The sequence below is a fragment of the Vidua chalybeata genome, chromosome 9, assembly GCF_026979565.1.
Source record: "Vidua chalybeata isolate OUT-0048 chromosome 9, bVidCha1 merged haplotype, whole genome shotgun sequence".
Classification (NCBI taxonomy): Eukaryota; Metazoa; Chordata; class Aves; order Passeriformes; family Viduidae; genus Vidua; species Vidua chalybeata.
Window position 1 is genome coordinate 8,803,463 of NC_071538.1, and position 22,700 is coordinate 8,826,162.

The 22,700-nt window shown below is 45.6% G+C and overlaps 1 protein-coding gene across 3 annotated transcripts; it reads right to left on the reverse strand.

Annotated features, from left to right (window-relative positions):
• Positions 1-3,386: 3,386 nt before the first annotated feature.
• C8A (complement C8 alpha chain) lies at positions 3,387-22,700 on the reverse strand. 3 transcript variants are annotated; one of them, XM_053950453.1, is made up of 12 exons: positions 22,490-22,700; positions 20,346-20,442; positions 19,267-19,411; positions 18,056-18,200; positions 16,299-16,488; positions 14,851-15,051; positions 13,320-13,560; positions 8,878-9,006; positions 8,082-8,239; positions 5,820-6,042; positions 3,804-3,964; positions 3,387-3,537 (listed from the first exon to the last, which is right to left on the reverse strand). In XM_053950453.1, exons 1-11 carry the CDS (start codon positions 22,600-22,602, stop codon positions 3,813-3,815), a joined length of 1,794 nt encoding a protein of 597 aa, XP_053806428.1. In that variant the 5' UTR covers positions 22,603-22,700; the 3' UTR covers positions 3,387-3,537; positions 3,804-3,812. The 3 variants fall into 3 exon arrangements, with proteins under 3 accessions (XP_053806428.1, XP_053806427.1, XP_053806429.1); XM_053950452.1 differs by having other exon boundaries at positions 3,387-3,964; XM_053950454.1 differs by lacking the exon at positions 22,490-22,700 and adding an exon at positions 19,650-19,789 and having other exon boundaries at positions 3,387-3,964; positions 20,346-20,435.

Consider the following 22,700-nt stretch of genomic DNA (forward strand, 5'->3'; position numbering starts at 1 on the left):
CTTCTGCTGCTCCAGCCCCTTCCTCTGGTTGAGATACTCCTCTCAGTGGGGCTCTCCTGCATCCCATGTTGTATTCTCACAAGTTTTCATGAGGAAAGGAAGAGGATAAACACAGAGAGGCTGTATTTATTTGCACCTCCCCGCTTGAAGACATTGCTGCTGGGGTATCCTGGCTTCAGGAACTCCCAGGAGGGTATTTCAGGTGGGTTGTGATTGCCTCATCCAGCTTTCCCAGGACAAAACCAGCTGGAATCTTGCCACTCTAACATCTCCATCAGCAGTGGGAAACTGGACTGCTTTCCAGCCTGGATTCATGTGCTGCCTGCTGTGTCATACCACGCAGACACTTTACCTGTGAGGCTGGAACGTCATCCAGGCTGCAGATGGAGATTTGCAAACTCTGTATTGCTAAATTGCTTTATCTTGCTGCTGTTTCTCCCACTTTCAGATGGATGTAGTTGTTCCTGCCCAGGTTCTCTCCCACATGGAGCTGTTTTGTTGAAAACAACCCAGAAAGGCCATGCAGAGGTATTAGCAGTCCCCAGATTTCAAACTCCTGGTTTTACCCTGGTGGCTGAAGAGCCCAGTGAGCACCCAACACAACTGCCAGATTTCAGGTCAAATCGTGCCTGCAGATTTATCTTCCTTTTATATCCCATTAATATCTCCTGTTTCTGTAAATCAAAAAGCTAGAGTTGAATACAGTAATTATTACCGTTATAAACCAATATTTTTACTTATTTGTAGTGCAGCACCACAGGTCCCACTGTGGTGGACAGGATAGGGCAGCACCACCAACACCAGTCCCTCCCCAAACTCACCAGAACCTGGAATTTCTTTTGTTTCAGGTTTTTCTGGTGGGATTAAGGGTTTTGTATCTGCCTGTGCCTGTGCATTCCACTGGATAAAAAGGGAAGGCAACAATTTTTGAGCTGCTCCTGCCAGGGAATTTTTGCCTGCTCTAAACTCCCAGGCTCAGAGGGATGCAGGCGTTGGGGCAGCTGATGTGACATTGACCCTGAGGTAGAAAACAGCTCTGTCTCAAGCACTGCCCTTATCTCCTCTTCTGTTAGCTGGTTATCTGGAGCCTACACCTTGCAACCTCAGGTGTATTGTCATCAATCATTTCCTATTTTCTTCTGCGTGCTGGTTCCTCTCTGCCCTTCCTTTGTTAATAACCCAGTTTGCCTATATCCATAAAAATATCTGATTGTGATACCATTTATCCAAAGCGCCATACATCCATCATGTGCTTATGAGAGAGATAAACAAGGTCTCCTGGGAAATATGCCGCCAGAAATGTATAGGATAAATAACTATATCAAATATATGTCAGTGTGCAAGAGGGGAAAATCCATTCATTAAAACCCGGGTGGAACTGCAGTGTTTTATTGTACCCTCTAAGCTTTTAGTTTAACTAAGAAACATACATTTCTGCTGCTTATCTCATCTTGCACAACTCTCCTGCTGCCCACTTCAGCATGAGATATATTAGCTTCTTCCACTGCCATTGTAAATGTGTAATTGCTCATAATCTTTTTTTTTTTTTTCCCTAGACCTTACAGGCAGCTTCTTCCTTTCTTCTGACTTCAGCTTCACTGCTCCTGGGTTTCAGCATGTGGATGTTTGAACCCTGGGGTGGAGGGGGAGGAGAGGGGCACTACCCACCTGCCTTTGGTGTTTGAAGGAAGCCCTTGGGTTTGTGTCTCAGTGCCTTGGGCTGTGAGGTGAGTGATGAGAATGAACAACTGCAGGTAGAACATAGCTTTTCTGCTTTTATTTATATGTTTCATGGGGATTTTGCATGCAGTTTCTTTAATCACTTGGATTTTTTTTTTTTTTTTTTTTTTTTTTTTGTGGCTCTGTGATTTATCCTTTTAGAAACAGCTCTAGAAGCTGAGGATGCAGGTGGTTTTCCTGCAGGCCCCATCTTTTCCCAGCCTCCAAGGCATCAGATCTTTCTGTTCATTAATTTCTCCCCTCTGGTCAAAAAAGAAGCGTACTTGGTTTTCTGACTGAGGTGACTTTGTACTCATTTACTTACAGGCATTTTCCTGAGTCCTAAGAAGTCGATGTAAAGGTAAGAATTGCTTGTGATCCAAACTGGTCTTTGGTGTAGGAGCCCTGTCTTGTGTTCCCAAAAAACCAGGCAGCCCAGATTCATTAAATCACCTGTTGTGATCCTACATTTCACATTCCTTTGGATATCTAAGTCACACTGATCCATCGGTGCTTCGTGCTGCTGCATTTCCTAACACAGAAGACACCAAATTCAAGCCCCTGGGAGCAAATTCCTCTCTGGGTGAACAGCTCCTTCACCTGGAATAGCAAGGTTGGCCCAAAAGGCCATAGCTTTGCCCGCCAGCAAAGGGATTTTTCACAGAACAATCCATCTCAGGGGTTGAGACAGCATGGTTTGTTGTTTTCAGCCCATAGTTTCATTTACAAGCAAAAAAAAAAAGTGGTGAAAAAACTGGCCTTTGGCAAACATGGCCACAAAAGAAAATATGGAGCCAGATCTTCAGGTGCCATAAATCAGCTGCAGTGAAGGAACAACGCTGATTTACATCAGCTGAGTGTCAGCCTGTAAATTCCCACTGACACACAGTTGAAAAACAAGCATTTCCAAGCACCTGAGCAATTTCTTTCACTAAACCACCATTCCTTTCTACTCCCTCTCTCCATTCAAATGCCTACAGAAGGGCTGCTTTGTGCTTTGAGGTTTTGGTGCTGTTTGGTGCTGATTCCTTCTCAGGGCTTTTTTTTCCCCCCTTCTCCCCCTGCGATGAAAAGCTCAGTAAAATGAAGTGCCATTCGCCTCCCGTCCATCCCGGGTTTTTGTGGCAGTTCATTAAGAAGAGGGAGCTGCAGGCTCTCGCCGTGGTCTCTGGACACAGTTCAATACTGTGTGCATTCTTGTGCTGAGATTTACGTCTCACATTCAAAAAAGCCCCTTAAATCAAGCAGCCTGTTAGCATCTTCTCAGGCTCTGTGTGCCTGGGAGATAAAATGCCTGCGTGCTAATAGTCAATTCATCACTGACCTTACATAGGAAAAGCCTTTGCTTGTGTGGGAACATCCTCTGCCGAACAGTTGCGTTCGAGCCTCTCTATTTATCGCTTTATTTATTTATTTAAAATTCCTCATCAGCTTGGGCTTACATTCTGCAAAGGATGCTTCGGCATCTTTAGGCTGAAGCCTTCTCCGTGCAGAGCAGCATATGGCTTTGCTGCAAAGGCAGCCCTGGCCAATATGCTGGACTCACAAATCTGACAGTGCCAACTTACAAAAGTTTCCTGGTACATATGTCAATACCAACTGCATAGATCGTGAGCTCTTCCTCCTGCTTCCCAAAGGAAAATATATAAATGCCCTGAGAGTCAAGCTCAGTTGTGTAAACACTCGCAGTGAATTTATTTCATGACACGCTGTAGCCCCGTGGTCACCCACCAGCTCCACCTCCTTTTGGGTGTGGATTTTGTGCCACCTCCTGTGCTGCTGCAGCGGTGCTGGGCACCGATGGGGCTCCCATCACATCTGGTGGGGCAAAACCATGGGAGCACTTGGTCAGGTTTGACACAGTGAATCCAGCACACGTAGCACGTGTAGGTTTGACACAGTGAATCCAGCACACGTAGCACGTGTAGGTTTGACACAGTGAATCCAGCACACGTAGCACGTGTAGGTTTGACACAGTGAATCCAGCACATCACCGGTCAATTATTCCTCCCAGGGGTAATTCCATCGCACGCCTGGAGTATTTACAGCCCAGCCCAGGTTCCAAACCACCCCGTCCCAGGCACCTTGTGCTTTCAGCAGGCTCTGCTCTGGAGGTCTCTCCCAGCACAGGGCTGCCCGCCGTGCTGCGGGGCAGGGTTGGAGCACTGCCGGCTGCGCCGCGCCGTCCCCGCCTGGCACGGGGACCAGCCCGACCAGCAGCTCCAGCGCCCGTCCGTCTCACCACCTGGGCACACGCAGAAAAGAAAGGGAAACACAAACAAAAAAAAAGGGATTTCAGGTCTGGCTGAAACTTCTCTGGCACTTGGAAGCCAAGGCAGAAAATCAGCATCACCCCAAACACCAACAGCTGTTTCTTGCCCATCTCATCTGAAACCCTCTGCCTTGGTTTTCCTTTCCCAAAGCGCAGCTCACACCTCTCTCTGCAGCAACTTGCTTGCCTCTGACCAAGGCAGAGGGACAGAAGTCCCCTAAGGCTGTGGGGATGTTGTGAAAAGTCCTTTTGGAGATGGGTCATTTCAAAGCTTTTTCATTACAGTACAGACTGAGTTGTCAGGAGCGGTCGATACTATGGATTACGGCGGTGCTCCTGAATGATGGGAATGCTTGATGGCTGTCATTTACTGTCGTTTTTTATTTACTCATCTGGCCTTCATGCCTGGCTTGGGCACTTTATTAATCTAGACAGTGCAAATGGATGTGTGTGCTCTTACTTAGTGCTGGCTGGGAAGCTGCATTTTCCATCTGCTGGGACATTGTGTTTAAAAAAAAACAAAAAACATTAGTTTGGTCTTAAATGAGTTTTGCAAGTGAAAACTTGAAACTAAAAATTGCCGATGAGTTTAGAAGTGTGCTTGTCCCCACTGTTGCTAAAATCAAGGAGCACAGGGCTGGCTGGTCCAGTGCTCTGCTTTGGTCCTGGCAGGTCCTGTGCTTCCCAAGCAAATTCCTGAGACTTGGAGACAGCTTAAAGAACCTGAGCTTTTTAAAGAAACCCACTTCATAGTCACTGAAGCAAAGCTTTGGCATTCAGCCTCACAAACCATCTCCCCAGCTCTGCTCCAACTCCTTGTCTCATCACAGCTTTGATTTCCTGCTGGTGAGACCCCAGTGATGAGCCCACAGTTGAAGGCCTGGAGCTCTGCCTGGTGGAACTGCTCTGAAGATGGATTTTTCTGCCAGCTTCATGTGCTGAGATTTAGATATTTTTTTTCCTTTTTAGTCATCATGAATCAGGACAAAAATATCCAGAGAGAACTGCAAATTTTTTTTGGAAATTAAAGAGCCTGTTCCGACCCCGGCTTTTTTTGCTACCCACTTAACTTTTTAGGATAGTATAGAAAGTGACAAAGAAAACATAAATATAAGCCTGTCACTTTGGAAAAACATATTTTTTCACCCCAAAATAGACACTCTAGTCAAAATGCATCCCAGGAGGGGGTGGGAAATCTGGCAGTGTAGCAATTTTTTACTAAAACAGCTTTTTTGGTGGCACATTGTGTGAGCAGTTGCTTCACCTGAGCGTTTCCCCTTCCCTCCCCTCCCCGCCTGCTGAGGTTTGTGCTATCCCCCATGGAGCAGCCATCCGTAGTGGGATGCCACAAGCCCTCCAGAGGATTTCCTGGATTTAATCCAGCAATTAAACAGCCTAATTTCCACTACTCTATTTATATAATAGTAAATTATAGAATGGTTTGGGTTGGAAGGGATCATCTCATTCCAACCCCTCTGCCATGGGCAGGGACACCTTCCACTATCCCAGGCTGCTCCAAACCCTGTCCAGCCTCACCTTGGACACTGCCTGGGATGGGACAACCTGTGCCAAGGCCTCGTCACCCACACAGGGAAGATTTTCTTCTTCATATCTAACCTAACCCTGCTCTTTTTCAATTTAAAGCCATTCCCCCATCTCCTGAGCTGCTCATCTCAGTCCCGTGCGGGGCTGCTCGGCATAAGGCAGCCACAAAATACAGAAGGGATTGATGCGTGGATGCCAGGAGCTGTCGGTTTAGCCGCGTGGAGGGGGAAATCCATCCCCTTTGGTGCCTTTCCCCCCACCCTGCTGCAGGCTGGGCTCTCACCTGGGCGCTCAGTGTGCTGGCAGGCGGGTCCTCTGTAGCCAGGGCGGCACTGGCAGGAGCAGGTGTCACCCACCAGCACGGGCTCCCCGTTGTTGAGGCACGGCCCACAGCGGCAGGGGCTGAATTCCAGCAGGAACTCATCCAGAGCCCTCTTCAGGTGCTGCCCTTTGCTCTCCACGCGGCCGAGGTTGCTCCTGCGGAGGATTTCGTGGATGGGCTGCAGCTGTGGGGGATGGAGATGGATGGCATGGAAACAATTTCAGCTGGGCATCGACTGGGATGCTGTGACAGTGCTGGATGAATTCAGGACTTGGGGAAAAACTCATTTGTCTTCCTCGACAGCTGCATGTACATCATGCAAATGTGTTGCTGCCCCAGTGAGGAGCCACCGTTCCAAAACCTTCCTCATCTTGGAGGTTTGTGTAGGATTGGCTTTTCTGGACATGCTTTGGGGTTTTAGTAAGGATTCAAATGATAAATTAAAACACCCCAGTAAGCCCATTTTTTTGACTGATTTCTTAGTGCTGTCACAATCCCTGAGATTCTTGCATGCTCTTTGCCTTTTTGAAGAAAATGTTTTGGTAAGAGCTTTGGACAGAGGGTATCATCAAAATTTATTGCCACCCTATCCCTTGCAGTGGCCAGATTGTGAAATATCCAGTAAATGCTGAGAATGAGGAATTTTGCCTATATATCTTTTGCCCTTTGATGTAGTGAAATAATACCGTCATCCACAGCTTTGGGAATGTAACTCGCTCATCATATTTTCCAGCAGCACAATCCAGTTCCCATATACCAGTCAGCAAAAACAGTCCAGTTTGGGCAGCACTTATAACTTGCCCAACTGAATATTAATATTCAATGAGTACTAAAGCTAAAAACTTGGGACTGTGTGAGGACACTTATTTACATTTGTCCATCGATGCACCTGTGCAAACGTTCCCTGTCTAGGCCAGGAAATTGTTCCAGGGAAGAGCTGGGTGTCAGCTCACAGTGCAAGGCAGTGTGAGAGTGATTTCTGGGGAGGATCAGGATCAGCTGAGCTTTGGGAAGAGCTCTTAGGCAAATTTGCACAAGCCTGTTTGACAAACCAAGGGGACTGCAGATAAGAGCTGCTGAAGTGGCCCCTCTGGTTGCAGGGTCACTGCTCAGCTCTGGAGCAGAGAGGTCAGTGCATGGTTTACTGGAAAATAGAGAGGTCAGAGAGGTTTACTGGAAAACTGCAAGAAATCCTGCCCAGAATTAATGGGAACTTGTGCAAAAAGGTGAATAACCTGCAGCTGGAACTGAAAGCACTTCAGTGTTATCAGACCTTTCTGCCACCAGCTGCTGCCCAGGAAGGCTTGCACAGTCCTTCTTGCCCTGCCAATAACACAGATAATTCCCAAATCCATTTTCCCTTCTCCCACTCTCTGTCAGAGCTTTCAGACCTGCTTTCAAATGAAGACAAGAGGGATAGAAATGGCAGCATGTCCCTGCCACAACAGAGATCCTTCCCCCACACTCCACAGCTTCTGCTGGAGCAGACTGGTGATCCTGGCACCTTGGGGTCCCTGTGGTCCTGCTGACCACAGCTGCGGAGTTGTGGCCACCCCCTCGTGCCTCTGCCAGTTCTACCCTGGATTATTTGTTTGTAGGATTGCCCTTATCTGTCCCCTTCCATCCCCTCTGCTTGCACTCATCTCCTCCCACCCCAGAAGCCCTATAAGATGCTTCAGTGATCTTCCCATTTTATGGAGCATCCAGTGAAACAAAAGGGACACTAGAGCCTGGCTGATTTTTATGGCCACAGGCCTTCTTTTTGGAGTGTGGAGAAATACAAGACCCACCTGACAAAGTAGCCAGGAGCTCCCTGCTCAGAGAACTCCTGGAGGGGGGCTGTCTTTGCAGAGCTTTTTCTGGGTAACAAAACACCTTCCCCAGCTCCCCGTGAGTCCCCTGCTTATACAGGAGGGCGGACAGCATCAGGGAGAATACTAGGGATGAATACAACTGCAATTCATTGTGAAGCTGTTGGGGAACACATCAGAAACTTAACCTGGCACTAATCCAGCATTAAGCTCCTTGTCTGTCTCCCTGTGGATGCAGTCAGTGGGAGATGTACTCCCCATTGTGAAATGAATAAGAGGTTACCAGATCAGTGGCCCATTACATTTAATCTTGTTCTGTGATGGGATCACAATAAAAATACGAAATGATCTGCTCGACTACACTTTCATTCCTTAGAGCAGCAGAGTTTCTTCAACTGCAGAAAAGCCTTACCTGGAAATCAATAACAGCAGGATTATATTTTAATGACCTGCCCCAGTGACGATACATTTTGCCATCCCAACTCTTCAGGAGCCCTCCGCTGTAACTGGTATCTCCCCCTCTAATCCGGGGAATAATATCTTCCACAACTGCACTGTGGCTCTCAGCATCTGCAGAGTTGAATTGCACACGTGTTATTCAGCTGCTGTTTCCACACAGGCTCCAGAAGCTGCTCAATGGAGGTGAGATCAATTGTGCAGGGGGCTATCAGGGGGCTGCCTCCCGGGATCGATGTGAGCTCAGTGCTCCCTGCTTGTGGGGTGAGCCCTGCCACCTCATCACAAGGTGACAAGTTGAGCATCCCAAATCCTCTAATCTGAGAAGAGCTGAAGAGCCTGCACTCCTCCAGCCTTGGTTTCTGGATAGGACATGGGCAAGAGATCACACTGTCTATAGCTCATTATGAAATGTATAAATCTGGGGGCTCCTACCTTCTTTGAGTACTTCTTAGAGTCAATTCTGACTTTTTTTAGTTGCCAGTCTGTCACTGCTGTGGACTGCAGCCTCCTAGCCACCCCACGGCCTCTGTTTCTAATCCAGATACTGCTGCATTAATTCCTGCTCTTTTAAGAGGGATCAGTACTCCAGGAGATGTGGACCCAAAGTTTCTGTGCTCCCACCTTGTCTGGGGGACAGCACCAGAGCTCCCTTCCTCACACCTTGTGTGACCCTACACAAACCTCTGTGCCCAAGTGACCAAAACAAGTGACCCAAGGAGCCTCAGGAGACCCCTGCCCTGCTGCTGTACCAGTATTCAGGAGTCCTTTCTGTTTGCAGTCAGAGTGTGTCAGAGTTACACCCAGATCCAGGTTCTCCTTGCTGGCTGTAATGCCAAGGGACAGGCCAACACAGGCACTTATCTCCTCGATGCTGATGGCTGCAAACCAGAAAGTAGACAGGTAAATTCAGTGACTCGTGGTGTTCGTTTTCCTACTTCTCTTTTCTGTCATTGAAGAAAAGATTCAGTTACATTCATGGCTTGTATTTTGAAGTCAAAAGCTATTCTGGGCAGAGGACAGTGGAAAACCCCAATATTTTATTGGGGTATATTGGGCCTATCATATAATAGGTGTAAAAATTGTTTCCTTAGAAAATATTAGAAGACAGTAAAAATCTTAAGGCTTCAGGCACAAATGTCCCTGTTTGATCTATATATTTAACAACAAACTTTGTTTTTTTTTCACAGACTAAATCATAGCTACAGTAAAGCCAGGAAGAGCAGCTGAAATCAATAGAGCCTCACTGATTTTCCTAAATTCAGGATCTGACCCACCCATTAATGGCTTGAGCATCACCTTAAGGAGTAGCTTAGAAAAGGTGTGTGTGTTGAGAGCTGCCAGAGCTTTCCTGCCTGCTGCTGCCAGCACCACCACATAGATCATGAAAATATGTAACTGGAGAGCCATGAAGCGACTGCAGAGGGGAGAAGGGAGCTAATGAGGTGCTTTCCCCAAGGTAAGCAATGTGCATATTTCATACAGCCTGGCTTTATGTAAGCACTTCGGTGTGCTGCAAATATGAGGCCGTCCTCTTCAGTAGTTAAAAAGCCCATTGATTTCAGTAAATGCGGGTATTGTAAGTAATAGGTAACTTTTATATTGCTCTTTTTTTGTCAAGAGGACCTTAAAGTGTTTTCCAAAGAAGCCTGGTGATGCATAGCATGGTTTTGAAAGGAGGCACAGAGGTCAGTGGGGTTTGTGTGTTGGGGTTTAATGGTCTGAAGTTTAAACCTCTGTCCAAGTCCCACCCTGGAGCACTGTCTGCTGAACAGCCTCACCTCAGCACTGGAGAGCAGGGCCTTGCTTGTGTTTAAAATATTGCTCAAACACTCATGGCTCTGGTTTTGTGGAGTTATGGAATGGCCTGGGTTAAAAGGGACCTTTAAGGGCCATCTGGTTCAGCCCCTCTCCCTCATGAGCAGGGACATCTTCAACTACACAAGTTTGTTCAGAGCCCAGCCCAACCTGGCCTTGAATGTGTTCAGGGATGGGACATCCACAACTTCTCCAGGCAGCTTGTGCCAGTGTTTCACCAACTTCATTGTAAAATATGTCTTCTTTAATCTACATTGACCCTCTTTTAGTGGAAAACCATCACCCCTTGTCCTGTCACAAGGGGCCCTGATTAAAACCTGTCTTTCTAATGTCTTTTAAGCACTGGAAGGTTGCCATGAGGTTTCACTGAAGACTTTTCTTGTCCAGGCTGAACAACCTAAATTCACTCAGCCTTTTCTCATAGGAGAGGTTCTCCACTGCTCTAATCTAAGCTTTGTGGCCTCCTCTGGACTTGCCCCACCAGTTCCACGTCTTTCCTGTGCTGGGGACCCCGGAGCTGGATGCAACACTGCACGTGGGGCCTCACCAGAGGGGCAGAATGCCCTCCCATCACCTGCACGTGGCCTTGTTGGACCTCATGATGTTCCCAAGGGCCCAGAGCTTGTCTAGATCCCTCTGGGATGTCACCTGCAAACTTGCTCCCTTCTGCACAGGAGAGGCTCTCTGGAGCCAGCTGGGGCACAGATCTGCTTCTTGGCCTGGTGGATCCATACCCTGCTTAGGTACTCAGCATCCCTGAGAAAGGGGCTGCAGGTCCTGGCTTCAAAGTGGTGAGAGCTGAAACACGCTCCAGACTTGAGTTGGGAACTGCATCCCACTGCAAAACTGGGCCCTTGAGAAAGATTAAACGTGTAGCACTCAATTACTTGTACTAAACTGTTCAACAGTTGTAAACACAGTGGGTAAAGCTCACTCACCCAAAGCAACATGAGTGATTGCTTATCTTGGTGCTGGAGTGCCATAAAATTAAACTTGAGGAACACCCTGATTAATTGATTTGCCATGGTTCCCGTTGAGTAATTACGTTCAGCGAGGGGCTGTCGATACCATTCGCTATTGGTCGCGGCAAGATCGGGTCTTGATAAATGAAAAGTGGTTATCACTGCAAAAGGGTGGCCTCAGTAAATATTAGTGCTCGAGGGGGGGAGCCCTGATAGGTTGGTTTTTTTTTTCTTGTTTTATATGATATAATTTGCGATAGTTAAATGTGCTTGAGTGATAAGATTTACTGCTGCATTTTGAATTAATCAGAATATATGAAGACTCTTTCTAATTTACTCCGTGCATAATGTTCCTCCCATAAATGTTCTTGTAATGTGTGAACACATTATACTGTTTTCTGCTAAATAATAGAACCATAACAATCTATTTTAAAAACAAGTAATGAAAAATATTGATGGCAGAGCAACGAGGGACCTCGCTCTGACATATGTATTTATTTCACTCATGACCACATCCATATAAGACCTCGCAGCCTGAAAGCTGGGAATGGGTCTGGCAGCAAAACTGCAGCCCTAAGCTCTGCAGTGAGCTGTGGATATCTAAACACAGGAGGTGGTTTCATTTTCAAAATTCAGGTTTCCTAAATGCTCAAATGCCAGATGCTCAGTGACCACCTAAGCTGTATCTCATTTAAGGAGGGCTCAGCCAAGGGATCTTTTTCCTGAGTTTGTGCTTTAGTCACTGGTCTAAAAATAAATGAATATTCTCTGTTTCAGGGCATTTAGCCAACAGCCTCGTGGGCTGGATGGGCCCTCAGGGTGCAGTGGCTGACCTGAAGCAGCGCCATGCTCAGCCCTGTGGGGACTCAGTGATGCATCTGCAGAGCTTCAGACTCATCTTAGGAAGCTCTAATTTTAAGACTTGAGCACTTATATCCTGATCCTAACCATTCCTCAGGGAAGGAGGATAATCCTCTTGCAAACACAGTCTCCAAGCATGGCTGTGATCAACATTAGAGAAATCAGGGTTTTTTTTTTTTTAACTAAATGCTTTCAGACAGTGGCATATCAGACACTGCAGGTGGGTCCTTCTGGGTCAGCACTGTGTGACACAGAGCACTGCTGGCTTTGTGAGGGTAGACTTTCTGGCAGAGCCTGGATTAGATGAAAATTACAGAATGGTGCTGCATTAGAATGAAAATTGCATCTCTACTGGGGTGCATTTTTGTCTTTTGCTGGACTTCAGTATCCTTCTCTCCTAAGATAAGGCATCTCGTAGCAGTAAATCTTCTTATATACACAGCAAGCACAAGATAAAGCAAAATAAAAGCCTCCCTCCACATGCTCTTGATTAATTCTTCCTCTGAAATTGGCAGTCTGCTTCCTGAAGACTTGCTTGCCAAGACCTTGTTCACTTCTATATCACTCACCCTTCAAAGTGAAGGAGGAATTTGAAGAGACATCATGTTTCCAAACATTAGAGGTTCAGGAACTTGCTGAAAATTCTCTCAATCAGTAATTTCTTGTGGAAAAATTGACATGGTTAATGTGCAGTATGGAGTGCATAGTTATCCTAATGCTGATGGGACCAAACCATTTCAGACCAGGCACAGAATCTGAGGCAGAACCATGAAAATTATTGAAATTACTGAAATTACAGCAATTTGCACCTGTTGTCTGAGATCTCAATTTCCTTCTTCATCAGTGTCTGGCCTGGAGTTACCAAGGCAGTGGTACCCTCAGCACAGCAGAGTGATGGCCCTTAGGGGAAATGGGATGTATTGCATTGTTGACACCTTTACAAAAGTTGACAACCTGGTTATTGAGCCATATTACTGTTCTGTATCCCATGTTTTTGATTAGGAAAAATGTTACATTTTTGACTTGCTAGCAATGGCAATTCTCACGTTCTCGGCCTTTGCAGTGGGTGTTTTATCTAAATGAGATTTAGAGGTAGGGCCCTCCAGCCTCATACACTCCAATTTGTTGAGAACTGGAGCTAACAGGGGTCTGTTAGTCTCCAGATGTGACAGTAAGTGGCAGAGGTATTGCTGAGTGCAGTGCAGTGTTTCCATTTACAGAAAATTGTGGCCCTCGCTGCGAACGGGCTGAAATGTGAGAGGGCTGATTTGCTGAGCTCTGGGTGGAGCTCAGCCTTCAAGCATTCATGGTGAACAAAGATGACAAGAAATAGGAGAAGATTAGCAAGTGACACTGAAGAAATGGAGAAAATGCTCAGGTTCCTTCCTTAATGACCAAACCCTCACCCAGGTACTTCTGAAATCAGAGCAGGAAGCACATTTGGTGACACTCAAGCTAATCCCAAGCCACGTGGCCAGTAGTGCCACCAGGTTAGAAATACTAGTTTTAAAGCAGAAAGCTTAGAACAGAGGATATATTTTGATTTTTCTGACCTTTTCTTCGCATTTCCTCCTTATTGATGACAAGGATGTACTCAAAGACACCCCCCATGGTGCCGGACGTCATGAAGTGGGTGCCGTAGTCGTTGATGAATTTGGCATACATGCCATAGTTGTAGGTGTCTGGGAGGTCCTGCAGGGAGAGCAGCACATCTTCATCCAAAACAATGTTGTCCCTTCTCATCTTGAAGCGGGCTGTCTGCACCTTGGTCACAGCTCTAATGAATCCAACCTCCTGCAGGTAAAGGAAAGAGGAGCTGCAGTCAACGTTAATTTAAACAAATGAATTTCTAGTCTTCAGGCTTGCAGGGGAAAGCCTGAGTCTCTGACTCTCAGTGCATTTATGGAAACAAGCCTGATTTTAAATGAAATAATGGTAATTCTTTTTTAAAAGTCTCTTTCTGATGTGCTGTGGAGATGGAGGGCCTTGGGGGGTTGGATACTACGGGGGTTTTATTGATGTGTGAATATGATCAGAGTTGGGCTCCACATAATTCCCCTCCATTCTCCATTTCTGCAATTTCTTTTTCCAGATTCCTTTCCATATTGTTTACCTCCTTTTTGCTTTTTTCACAAACTCAGTGAGTGGCAAAACACAAGGGTCAAGCCCAGACGAGCAGAGGGGAGATTCCCTGGCCAGGAGGATGTTGATGGAGGAAGAATTTCCTGGATATGCCACCAGGTGCAAGGCTCCATCTCTCTATTTGCCATTGCTTTGGACAAATCTCCGCTGCAACATGAGCAGCCCTTTAAATGATTCCTCCAATAACTGATCATCATTTAGCTGCAAACATCATGTGAGTCTGGACAAGGGCACAGTAAATACTATAATGGTACTCATTTCAAACAGCTTTTAAGGGCATTTTAACTCGGAGAACCATCAAAGTAATTCTTCTTTATTGTTTTCTGTCAGCAGCCTGGAGAGAAGTGGGGATGGGGCACGGCAAATGTGGGAAACACCAGCACTCATGTTATTAGATTGGAAAGAGGTCATCACTGCCAGTCCATGATGCAAACCCTCTGTGAGAAGTACACCCTATTATCAGGTGCTATTTTTTCAGCGTGGTATTTTAACCTCCTGTAAAAAGTAGCCCATTTCCCCGTCACAAGGCAGCTCGTATTAATTTGAGCAAGATATATTTGCTACTAGAGATCATTCCTTGAGGATAATTGTTTTGATCAGCATCTTGATATTCCTTCCTCCCTCATCGTCACTTTCAAGCATTTTTTATTTATGTGCTTAATGTAGCCATGAAACAGGATGGGGTGAGATGACATGTGCCGTGGCACTCCGTAATTCAATTTTATTCCCACTCCCTGTTTGCTAAAACATACCAAGAACAGCAAACAGGATTCCTAACGATCATACATTTGCAATTACATGAACAAATTAAGGTACAATTACCCTGTGTTAAAAAATGCAATTGAGAGGATAAACTGACATAAGTTACAGCCAGACCATGCGATGCACAGATGATGCGACTGGAGCAGATGCATCGCTGATTTGGCTGGGTCTTTTTTTTACCTTTGCATCATACTGTGTGAAATTCTTCAGGGATCCTTTGCCACCTGATAAAGTGAGGCCCAGGTTTAACATGAGAGCTGCACCTCCAGGCCCAATTCCAATGGTGAAGCCCGTTGTTTTGGATTTATCACTTTTAAGGGCGTCAAGCAGGTCCTTTGAATCGTCGTAAAACTCAAAAGAAAATCCAGAATCAGCATGAGCCTAAAATGAAAGGAGCAGACATTAATTTTTCAGGTGCTTCCCTTCCTTTTTAATCTCTTTTTCTTGAAGGAATACCACTGTTAAAGCCCATGATGCTCCTGACAGCACCAGCGCTGACTTCAGTGAATGTGGAATAAGGAATTAAGTCCCGAGCTTTATCATTTGGAAATATGTGATAAATGTGGATAAAGCCAAGCATTTTGCTTCTCCCATCTCCAAGCAGGGGAAAGGTTTGTGTTTAGCCACTCAAAGCCAGAGCTGGTAATGGTACCTACTAAGACAGCCTGACACTTCCCATTATAAAACCCTCCTTCCAGTTCCTTACAGCCCTGCCAAATCCTAATGATTTGGACAGATTTTTTTTTTTTTTTTTTCCCTCACCAGCCTGCTTCTGGATGAATTTATTTAGGAAAAGAAAAATTCAACATCTATTTACAATGGCAAGGCTAGAAAACAAACATTGTTTTGCCCGTGTTTTAGAGAAGTGACCTTTTCCTTGACAGCTCTACTTTGCTGGCACGTGGAATCGAGCAGCTCTGCTGAGCCTGAGCTGTGTCATTTGCCAGCTCTGTAAAAAGCCAGCCCCAGTGTTCAAACTGGGGACTAAGGGATTCTGCCTGCTGGGGGGGCATGAAAGCTACTTGCATTGAGCAGTATTTCCCAGGAATAATGTGTTTTCATTCATTCATGTCAGAAAACACGTTAAATGTTTAACAGTGTTGCCAAGGCACCCACTTAGGATGTGGGAGACCCAAATTGAATCCTTGCTCTGCTTGGATCAGTGTCCAGCATCAGACGTGACCTTATGGACTACAGGTGTTGTGATCCCTGGTGATGGGTTTCAGGATCTCTGCCTCGCTCAGAATTCAGATTTATGCCCCCTGTAGCCATGCCATAAGACTTAAAATGCTTTCAAAGATTGAACCAGCAGCACTGTTACCATTTTACACATGGTCAGCTCCATCCCTAGAGAGGGCAAAAGGCCTGTGCAAGCTCTACAGCTCATTAATAGCAGAATTTAGAGAAAACACCTCTCTCTTGGCTCTGCCTGGGCCAGAGGAAGCAGTGGGGATGCCTGGGTGATGCAGCACGTGCGTTCCTTGACGCGCCTTAAACCAGCATTTACAACATCGAGTGCCTGTTGAGGTACTCTTAACTACAGAGAGAATGCACCTGATATCTCTGTGGGAAGTTTGTCTTTTTTTGCTGGGGAATTGCTGCCAAATTTGGCCTCCTGCAGCACTCACCAGGAACTGGTACACGTGGAAGTTGTAAGGCTTGCGGAAATACTTCTCGTCGTCCCCGTAGTGCAGGCGCTCGCAGGCGGCGTCGTACCGCAGCTCCCGCCACTCCCCGTTGTACACGTACTCACAGAGCCCCCCAAAAAACGCGGGGTCGTAAATGTTCTGCCGCCCTTCCTGTGTCAGGATGTTGTATCTTGGAGAGAGGTAGCATTCAGGAGTTTATCCATCACTCCCGTTTCAATTCCTCGGGCTCTGTCACAGGCTCTCCTGATGCTATGGGTTATCTATCCTCAGGCCTCCTGAGGAACTGGAATAGAACTTAAAGCTGGGTTGGGTTTGTTATCTCCCTGCTGTCTGCTTCCCAAAGCTACCAGGAGGCAAACAGCCATTTTGTTTCCAAGGCATTAGTTTGGGCTCGCATGCGAGAAATGGAAGAAATCAGTGAAGTTGCCCAGCCCCTCCCAGCAAGTACAGCTATGAAAGTCCCAAAGTCCTGGAATTCCTCCAGGTTCCTCTTGAGCCCAATGCATCTCATTGTCACAAAGTGCTTCCTGGCATTCTCTGCAATTATTTTCTGTCTTAATTTAATCTCTTTCTTTTTAATAATGGTCCCGTTTCTCAGGGTAGTTAACACCCTCCCTAGACATGAAGCCTGTGCTTTGCCAAGTCTGTCACTTATTATTTCCTTATTCCTCCTTCTTCCTGCTCTCCAGCCCTCACAGCTGCTGCCCTCTGAAATCCCTCCTATTACTTAGTATTCCATGTAATTCCGTGGCCCAAAATGAAAGCTTTATTCAAACTAGACAGCAGCACCGCTCTTCTCAACAGGGAACCATCTTTAGGACTAAGATAGCAAATGCCATTGCTTTTGTGTGTTCTGCAGGAGAAACACTTCAGAGAGCAGAATTAAACAGGGTTCTCAGTGGAAATTAATGCATGCCTTGTAAAACTTTCGATAGACCCTCCCAGGCCCTGGGCCAGGGAGACATTTATCTCATGGACTCCAGAGAGTGTTGGATTGAGCTGATGGGAAAGTTGCACAATGGCTGGCTCCATTTTCATCCTGTAGCCCACGTTCATAAAATCCTAGAATGGTTTGGGCTGGGAGGGACCTTAAAGATCATCTCATTCCAATCCCTCTGCCACAGACGGGCCAGTATTCTCCAAGGGAAATTGAGCAGAAGGTTGGTTAAAATACAAGGTTTTCAACAGGAGTGTCACAGTGATAATTTGCCTTTCAGTTTCATTTTATTCCAGATTTCTCTTTTGCCTGTATTACCTAATCAAACTTTGAAACTGAGCAGGGAAATACTTTTCATGGATAGGAGTATTTACATATACTCATGTGAAGCTCAGGCTCTCTGCCTAGAATCTGTGCTCTGAAGTCCTAAATCCTGGAGTTAATCTCCTTAAGGATGAATGCCAGCAGGGTGCTGCATCTCCCAAGTCTGCTGTTTGCTTTAGTCTCTTACTTTTAACAACTGGACAAAGCAGTGAGATAACCGGGATCTAGTTTTTCAGGAGTATAAAAAGGGTGTCACAAGTACTGTGGTCAGGTAATAGATCTGAGGCAGAATCTGAACGAAAAGGTGAAATGAGACCTCATTGCTACCCATGGTCACATGGGACAGCACCTCCCCTTTGGGTTTTGTACAACGCCCTATCAATTCATGGATCACTGCTATTACTAAGGAAGAGCAATATAAGAAACATAATCCTGTTTTGATTGCGAGAGGAGCAGCTATTGATTAATTACTCACCCTTGGACTATTTTTTCCACCCCTGGGATTGGGAACAGATGTTCACAAGGGTTTTCAATATCTTCATCCTCACAATTATCCTCATCAGACCCATCTCTGCAGTCTCTGTCTCCGTTGCACACGAGATGCCGTTGAATGCAGCGCCCTAAAGTGCACAGATGCAGGCGGTGGCTTATCCACCCTCCAGAAATCCTGGCTGGCAGCTTGCATTGACTGTGCTGCTTTTCACCCACATCTCAAGGCCACAAGAAGTCATGCTGCGTGTTAAGCACGGCGTTATTCCATGAGGAATTGGCTTTTCCAAGCTTCTGGGACCTAAACACAGCACAGAGTCCAAGCTGGCCCCTCCCATGGGCTTCTATCAGGTGGGAATCAAGGAGAGATCACCTCGCTGCCCTGACTTTATTTTCTAAAATCACACTCTTGGAAAGTTGCTGTAGGAATAGCTTCACCCTTTGGCTTAAGGAATTGAACTCCATCTTATTCAAGTGCAGGAGGCACTTAGGGAGTTTATTGCAATAATTAATTGCAAGAATGGATATTTGCAGGAAAGGCAATGTGGAAGGGCTTTTGCTTCTGGGAGCATGGAGAAAGCCTTGAGGAGGGAAGTGGCACTGGTTAATTTACCCCAGTGAAGTGATGATAACCTGCTCCAGCTGATGAGCTGGTCATGGAGCTGGCCTGTGGCTCCAAATTTCAATAGAATTTTCATTAAATGCTCAGGAAGGAAGTTTGAGCCACTTGTGTAGAAACAAAAAATCTGTCAAGGCTAGTCAAAGTTTCAGAGAACAGCAGTTTTATATCTTAATCCTCAGAGCTGGAGGTGGCTAAAAATAACTAAATCACCCCAACAGATTGCTGGTTGGATTGATGATTGAACTCTGTCTCTAGCAGGGGAGAATGTGGTGAATTGTGGAGCGTTGTGCCCACAGAGGGGAGTGTGAGCACACAGCACAGCAGTTAGAGCAGAATATTCCTACTCTCTTTGTTCCACTGAAAAAATCACATTCTCCATGTCACACAGCCTTCTTTTCTACCCAAATCTGAGTGCAGCATGGACGGATTTCTGCAAAAGTGAGGGGGGAAACACTGAAGAGGGGAAATTCCCTGCTTTCTCTTGTACTGGTTCACCCTCCTGCTGCCCGGGGCAGGGGACTGATACCCCCAGGACCAAAACCTCTCTGGCGGGGGTTTGTGCCTGGGTCACTCACCTGTTTCCTCGCACTGGAAGTCCTGCCCACACCCTGGTGGCCCCGAGCACGTTGTCTCAGCTCGACAGACTTGCTCATCCCAGAGGTGCCCCGCGCAGCGTTGCCCTCCAAACTCTGCTGGCTGCACCAGCCGCCGGTACCGGTGCTGCACAGAGACACAACCACGTGTGTCCCCCACAGACATCCCCTCCACAGGCCACAAAGCAATCAAAACTATCATTTTAATAGGTATTCCTATTTTTATGTGTGTGTGTGTGGCTTGAAGACTTTGTGCACGATAGGAGAGTCAGCAGAGAGTTGGGAGCGCGGATTTGCCTGGAGTTCATACATGTGAACTTAGAGGGGGCTGGAATGGCTGTTAAAAGAATATCTCTATTTTATACCTTGGAAAAATATGGCATTTTTCCAGCTGTGTGTGCTTTGTCCTGCGGTGCACCAGGCTCAGATGGACACAGACACTAATTACAACACTGATCCTGCAACGTTTCTGATGGATTATTAATGAGAATTGCTGCTCTTTAAGCTAGGAAGGAGGAAAAAAAAGAAAGGGAGAAAAGCCATATTATTTACTGATAATATACTGTCTATATGCACAGGAACAAAAAAGACAGGGATAAGATAAACTCAGTAGAAAGCAGAATTATGTCAGGTATGTGAAAATAAATTCTCAAACTATGAAGACACACGTGAAATGATATAAAAATATGAGAGCAGGAGCTGATGTATGAAGGCTGCTTCTAATTTCTTTTCACTGGACTATTTGCATTAAGAATCAGGGTATACTTAATTAAATCAGAGACAGAAAAGGAAGAAAGTCTCGGGCAACTATTCTGGCCTGATTCTTCCACCATTTGCCTTGATTTTGCTTTTCCTGTTCTGCTGCCTCCAATGAGTTTATTCCCCAGTTTACACCAGGGTAAATAAGAGCCTCTCTGGCAGAGGAGCATTTCCATCATATTTGGATGAGTTTACTGGATGCTTCAGAATGATGAATATTTATAATATATATAATTAATGTGTGTACATCCTCATCACAGACACATCTGAAGAGAAATGAATACATTACAGTGGATCCTTACTTTTTTCTCTTGGCAAGGGAAGCAATCAGTCCATCCTGACCACTGGCTCAGCTGACAGTCAACAGGAGCTGGAGAATTAACATCTCTGCTGCTCCTTCTAGGGAGGGGAAGAAAGAGTGGTCTAAGGTCTTTGAAGCTGTGTTTTGAGAGGGGCTGAAGGCTGAAAGGGGGAAAATTATCTCTGTGTGTGTGTTTTTCCACCAGGAAGCTGGTTTGTAGGAAATGGGAAGCATCCCAAGATGTCCCATCCAAGTATTCACCATGAGAATTGAGCAGGGCCTGCAGGTGCAGCACCTGGGGATTTTGTCTTGGCATTCCTGCTCTCCCAAGATATCTTTGCCCTTTCCAATAGGTAGATTGCAATTAAAGAAAAAAAAAAATATGACCATCATCCTGAGTAAACAGAAGCAGTATCGTGAAGAGACAGGTTTTAGAGAAAAGCTAATTTTTTGCCTTTCTTTTCAGAAGCACATCACAATCTCCAGGAACAGGGATGTTTATCACTACTGAGCCTGTTTTGATGTCACTTTCTTTACACCCGTGTGATCTCATGGTCAGGATTATTCCTGGCCAATGTGAAATCAGATCCTGGTTTCCATGGGCTTTGTGGAGGGCTGGGATTGGCTGCACCAACAGTGCTGAGAGCACAAGGTACGAAGGATCTTGACTAAGAATTTGTTGGTTGAGTATTTCTAAAGCAAAATACACAAATTATGAGGAGAAGAAAATAACTATAGGAATATTATGAAAGGAGAAAAGGGCAAAGGTATGGTATTGTAGTAGCTCTTGGGTCAGACTCTGCACGTACTCTGAATATCACTACACAACAGCCAGAAAATACTTCTCCTGCCTCCCAGCCCAGTCACTACAATCTCTAGTTCTGTCTCTACTCCTAAAACCTTCATTTGTACAAGCCATTTCTTTGTCTTGAGGAGCAATCTGTGGCATGCAAATTCAACCCTGTGTTTGCCACAGCCTTCAATGCATTTTGAGGGTTTATTGCAAGTCAGAACATTATTATTTTTATTATTATTTTGGTGATTAACTAATGAGCAGTCTGTTTTATTTTACAAGACTTCAGTCCAAAGAGAAATACTGATAATTAGCAGAGGTATGTAGCTCATGGGGGATTCATCAGAGGCTGGGGAAGAGAGATTTACTGAACGAGAGCCACAGCAGCTCAGTAAGGGAGCCTGTGGGTGCAGATCCCTGTGTGAGGTGAAAACCCAGGAGCCTGCAGGTGAGCCCAGAGCTGGAGGACGTGCAGGCACTGGTGCCTTTTTGCTCTGACAGGAGGATTTGTGGGCTGCATCCTTCAGCACTTCGCAAAGTACTTAATTGGCTCACCTTCGATTGGATTTCACATTTACCTCTTCATTATTCTGCCTTGTTTGATAAGTTCATCAAACATCAAAAATCTTGTCTTTGTTCATTTTCAAAAGGGATTATCAGAATAAGCCTTCATAATTAAGTGTATCACTACCACGATTTTTTTCCTTTCTGCCTTCTCCTTGTCTCCATGTTCCAATTATCACTGATACCTTTTTTTGATCCTCCTAAATCATATTTGCCTTTACAACAAGCTTGAAATTAATAGCTGAAGAAAAAAACCCTCCACCCATTTCCCTATCATGACACTATAGCTTTAGAAGAAATGTAACTTGTTTATTCCTTTCCTTCAAAGCCCAAGTGACACTTGGATAGGTTAAGAATATTGTTCATGGGGGAAAAAAAATGAGGTATGAAGATCTGGCTTGGACTGAAAACTGGGTTATTCACATGCACTTGTTAGCTTCGTGTTGTCGAGTGTAAAATAATTAGAATGCAAAAGAATATGAAAAATATTAACTCATAAATCATCCTTTATAGAGAATTCATTTCAAGTGCCCAAACCCAGCCTGTTAATTTCAGTAAGGAAGTTTAAGGAGGCTTAATAGTCATCTGTAAAAGGAAAACTGTTGTGCAAACAGTTCCTTTAAGAAGGAATTATGATGCCTGGCTTGGTCTTTGGACAGCTGCCAATTTTTAATTTTTTTTTTTTCCTAGTATCTTTGTGCACATGCCTCAAGTCAGGACAAAACTGATGGGCTGATTGACGTGCTGGTAATTCCTGTCTGGAAATCTGGGGAAGGGAACAGACTTACCCGTGGGAAGGCAGTGCCTGGAGCTCCCTGCACGCCGTGGCCTGGGCTGGTGTTAAAGCCAGTGGGCACATGGACAGGATCAAGGGACAGAGCTGAGCCAGCCTCCACCACATTGCTCTGCCATAGGTAAACGTTTGCTATAGATCAGCTGCAAACCAAAGCTTTTTAAGTTTTCAGGACTGCTGGAAAGAGATGGAGCCCACCAGGCTCT

Coding starts and splice junctions, on each gene's coding strand:
- C8A (XM_053950453.1), bottom strand. CDS start 22,602: ATGTGGTGGAGGCTGGCTCAGCTCTGTCCCTTGATCCTGTCCATGTGC. Junction 13,561..14,850: donor TCACACAGTATGATGCAAAG/GTAAAAAAAAGA, acceptor CTTTACCTGCAG/GAGGTTGGATTCATTAGAGC. Junction 9,007..13,319: donor GGAGGAAATGCGAAGAAAAG/GTCAGAAAAATC, acceptor TCTGGTTTGCAG/CCATCAGCATCGAGGAGATA.